The sequence below is a fragment of the Myotis davidii genome, unplaced genomic scaffold, assembly GCF_000327345.1.
Source record: "Myotis davidii unplaced genomic scaffold, ASM32734v1 scaffold332, whole genome shotgun sequence".
Taxonomy (NCBI): Eukaryota; Metazoa; Chordata; class Mammalia; order Chiroptera; family Vespertilionidae; genus Myotis; species Myotis davidii.
The window spans coordinates 5,203,738-5,208,682 of NW_006285779.1; the positions used below are offsets into that span (position 1 = coordinate 5,203,738).

At 44.6% G+C, this 4,945-nt stretch overlaps 1 protein-coding gene across 1 annotated transcript in view; it reads right to left on the reverse strand.

Annotated features, from left to right (window-relative positions):
• The window catches only part of CNNM1 (cyclin and CBS domain divalent metal cation transport mediator 1), a 50,156-nt gene extending 45,217 nt beyond the window's left edge, over positions 1-4,939 (reverse strand). The window contains exon 1 of the mRNA XM_006756569.2: positions 4,417-4,939. Within this exon, the coding sequence (XP_006756632.1) occupies positions 4,417-4,894 (478 nt within the window). The 5' untranslated portion in view covers positions 4,895-4,939. The remainder of the gene's footprint in view (positions 1-4,416) is intronic.
• Between the last annotated feature and the right edge of the window lie 6 nt (positions 4,940-4,945).

The window sequence follows — 4,945 nt, forward strand, 5'->3', positions numbered from 1 at the left end:
CTTGCTCTCTCTCCCTCTCTCTGCCTGAGCATGCACTCAGGAAAGGTCATGTGAGGACTAGTGAGAAGGTGGCCCTCTGTAAACAGGAAGAGGCTTTTATCAGAAAACAAATCAGCTTGAACTGTGATCTTGGACTTCTAGCCTACAGAACTGTGAAAAAAATAAATTTCTGTTGTTTGAGCCACCCAGTGTATGATGATTTGTTATGGAAGCTGGAGCAGACAAGACAGTGATTAGTAGGATGAAGGTGGGTGGTGAAGGAGAGGTTTGTAAGCCTGGAAGACTAGAGGGACAGTGGTGCCAGTAATTGAGGTAAAGAACCCAGCAAGAGGAAGAGGAAAGATTGGTTGTGGTTAATGGAACAAACAACACTAATTTTTCTGGACTCAGGGTTTACCTCACTCAAACACAGCAATATAGAAGTCAGCTATTTAAAACCACTTATTCAATAAATGTGTATTCATCCCCTAGCCATGGTGACTGCCGTGCTTATCCTGAGAATACAAAGTAAATAAGAGTCATTCTCTGACCTCAAGGAACTCACAGTCCACTGGGGAGAAATATTGTTCCCTTTTGTAAAGCTAGCATGCTAGCTGGAAAGACCATTTTCCCTTTCTCCATTTTCTAAAGACCTCATTTCAGATCATCAGAACTATAGAGGTAAAATCCCATATGAATAAGAAAGAGTCATCTGAGGAGGGTAGTGGAGGCTCTGTGGGGAGGAGGTCAATGGGGGGAAAGAGGGAGACATATGTACTGCTATTGGTAATACCTTAAACAATAAAAAAAAAAGAGTCATCTGAACTGGATTTGCATATGGGCCTCGGAGTATAAAAGCTGAGTGATGATCATAGGCCGTTTTAGGGTTCTCAGTTACAACTGCAGAGTTGTTTTAAGATCACAGAAGAAAAGGTAGGTAGAAATGTTTTGTCAAATGCAATATGCATGTTAATAATAATAATTATTATAAAAGCTACATTTCTCACCTGCAGAAACTAGAGGTGAATCAGCCATAGGCAACAAGTCAGAGCTAAAATGGCCGCTTTGAACCCTGTGGGGGCAGGAGTTCTGGGATGGTAGTGGGACATAGAATAGGCTGTGGGGCCCTATAGACCGAGTTCAAATCACAGTCCAGTCAGTTATTAGCTATGGGAAATTGAACAAGTCATATAATTAACCTGAGCTTTAGTTTCTTCATCTGTAAAATGGAGTTAATAATACCAACCCTGGAGGGTTGTTCTGAGTATGTAAAGGGCTTGGCATGGTGCCTGGCAGAGTTGTCGCTCAATTAATGGTAACTGTTGCTCCTATTAAAATATTATCATTTTCCTCTCCTATCTCCTAAGGGGTTTGTGTAGGTAGTGAAGTAACTTGAGATGCCAAGAAGTGAGGGAAATGGAAGGGTTTTTACGACTGACTTAAAAAGTTATTTTTAAAACTCAAAAAAAGAGAGTAGTCCAACTCGGCTTTCCTCTCCTAACCTATGGTGCAAACATCACTCTTGTAGAAATTAGCACTGTATTCTATAGCTTGGAGCCACAGAACACCCACCTTGACAATTATTCCTTGTATTTAGTCTATCCTAAGTAAATCTATCAATCACCATTAATAAGGGTTCTCCAAAGGCAATGCTTCTCAAACTTTAATGTACACATGAGTCCGCTGAGGGCTCGTTAAAATGCAGGCTTTTATGCTGTGGATTTAGAGTGGGGCATGTAATTCTGACTTTCCAGAAGCTCCCAGGCTAGGTCCATGCTGCTGGTTTATGGGCCACACTTTGAGGAAAGAGCAAGGCTCTGAAGGGACGTGGACATTTCTTCCTTGGCGCGGTGTTCACTGTAATGGCCTGCTTCTCTTCTGTGATCTACCTAATTTGCAAACTAACTGCTAGAACACTAACAAGCCCTTTTCAGACCAGATGTAGAAATCCCGCAACAGGACTCATTTCAGATCAATAGCAACTTTTTTGAGTAGTCTACACTGTGCAAGACACTGTGCAAGGTGCCAGGGATATGCAGGTTCGTAAGACACAATTCCTGCTTCTGAAGACTGTCCTCATTCTAACACTGCATGCCCTTGTAGACTAACTTTCTGAGGGCAGTCTTACTGTCTCCCCTATTGCTTAACACTACGTAGATACTCAATAAATACTAAATAAATGAGTCAATAAGTTCACAGGAGTTTCATTAAAAATGTCTTCTTGAAGCACATGACAATGGGACACTCTTAAACTGCACTCTATCCTAAGTATTACATGTAAGAAGTGGCTAAGTTAAACTGAGGCTGATAGGCTGAGTACTAATACAATCTGCCTGGTATCCTTATAAAAAGAGATTAGAACACAGAGAGAGACTCCAAGGATAAGAACACAGTGAGAAGGTGGCCATCTGCAAGCCAAGCAGAGAGGCCTCAGAGGAAACCAAGCCTTGATCTTAGATTACCAGCATCCAGAACTGTGAGAAAATAAATTTCTGTTAAGCCCCCCAGTGTGTGGTATTTTGTTATGACATCCTTAACAAACTTATACAGGTTTTCACAGCTTTTATGCCCAGATCCACACTCCCTTTTGTAGGGCACACAAAGTGGAAGAATAATTCTGAGTGGATGGATGAACCCCAGAGTGCAGTGGGAATGAATTATGAAAAAACTGGGGGGAGACAGACAGAAGAAGGTGAGACAGTAGCCTAAATTGGGCTAAAACAGCTGCTACACACACACACACACACACACACACAAACATACACACACACTTCCTCCCTTCTCACGATACCAACACAAAGTAAACAGCTTTTTGACTTCTTTTCCCCTTGGTAGCAGAAGGAAGACCCCAGGTACCTCTCTATGCAAAGTGCTAGAGAGTATCTGTGATGATAAGGCAATGAAACTGAATTTTTGACAAACAAATTAAAACACACACAGTCAAATGAGATTCCTGCTAGTCACAGGGAAGCTACATTTGAAACCTGATTCTAAAGTCAGGGAATTATTTTTTTTTTTAGCTTAGTTTGTAATAAACATGCCAACTCATATGTATAGATGAGTGCCTCCTTCAAAACAGTCATTCTAGAATCTAGAACAGTGGTTCTCAACCTTCTGGCCCTTTAAATACAGTTCCTCATGTTGTGACCCAACCATAAAATTATTTTCGTTGCTACTTCATAACTGTAATGTTGCTACTGTTATGAATCGTAATGTAAATATCTGATATGCAGGATGGTCTTAGGCAACTCCTGTGAAAGGGTCGTTCGACCGCCAAAGGGGTCGCGACCCACAGGTTGAGACCCACTGATCTAGAAGGTTCTACCTTTTTCTAACTATGTCACTGTTCTCAAATCATTTCTGGAATTGCTTTCAGGGTCTGTGAGATAATCTTCTGAATGTTCTCAGTGGTGACTCTTGAAGGTGGATTTGATTTTGAAAAACAAGAAAGGGTCCTTCTGGGTCAACTCTAGCTAATTAGGAGGAGCAGCAAAACTGTGGAATGCCAAGACGATTGGCACCAAAGTACCCAGGCTGATGTTTCTTGGGTGATTTGTACTCAACCCCAAAAGGCAGTTACCAAAGACCAACTCCAGACATGCAGTGAACATGTTATAAGCATGACATTAAGGAGTGGGGGTGACTACTCTGAAGTAAACATACAAGTTTTCTTTTCATGTCGTTATGCAAGTTTTCTAGTGGTTCCCTTTACCAGACTATTTCCTCAGGTCCAGATCTATCCTACCTCATGGAACCACAGTTCCAAGAAGTACAAGGACCTCATTGCCCTACTCAATTTTTAATTTCCAACGTGGGTACTTGATATGCGGAGTGAGTAGCTGATGGAAAATTCAATAGGGGGGAAGAATGTCTAAGGTGTTTGGGGTTTACTCTATGTGATTCAAAGGCTATAACTAGGACCCAGAGAGCAGCTTAGGAGAAATAAATTTGTAGTCCAATGCAAGACACTGTCAGCAGCGGAGCTGTCCAGCAGTGGATTGAGTTTGCCCTGGAAATAGTGAGCTCCCAGCCCTGGGAGGAGTTTAAAACAAAGGCTGCTTGCTAGGGGAACTGGTAAAGGTTCCTCTAGGAATGAGTGGGAGGCTATAAGCAATGACCTCCAAGGACTATTTCCAAAGTCCATCCTGCACAATACCTGGCAAATGATAGGCCCTGAAAAAATACTGGAATGAGATGAATGAGAAGTATGGGGCATCTTGTGAGCCAAGCCAAGGAGAAGAGACTTGGAGCTCAGTCATCTGCACGGAAGGTAGGGAGAAATGAAATGAGAAGGGCCCGTGTGTCATGAGGTGGGGTCTCCCTTGAGCTTTTGGAACCGCTGAAGAAGTGCTGTGGGTGCCTGAAGCCTCATGTTTATGAAAGGGTAGTACTTCTGAAGGTGGTAGGAGTTGAGAAAGGAGATAGACCATTGCTCACCCTTCTTAAACTCCTCCAGCACCGTGTCCAGCCGAGTATCATTGAAGACGCAGTGCAGGGGCCGGTTGTAGAAGCGGGTGACAGTGAGGAGTGGGGTGCAGTCATCGGGGTCCACGAAGGCCAAGTCCTTGACAAACAGAATGTCCACAATGTTGTGCCGCTGATCGCCCTCGTACACGGGGATGCGAGTGTAGCCGCTGCGCAGGATCTCGGACACCGTGGAGAAGTCCAGCACGGCGTCGGAGCGCAGCATGAAGCAATCGCCCAGCGGGGTCAGCACCTCCTCCACCACCTTGGTGCGCAGCTCCAGGGCGCCCTGAATGATGTTGAGCTCCTCTTTCACCAGGTCGTTGTAGGGGTCCGCGGCCCGCAGCGTCTCCAGCAGCTTTTCCCTCGTGTAGAAAGTGCTGATCTCCTGGCGCAGCGCCCAGTCCAGCAGGCGGCCCAGCGGGTAACACACCGGGAAAGCGGCCGCCATCAGGAGCCGGGTCAGGCACACGCTGTGCGAGGCGATGGCCAGCCCGTGCCG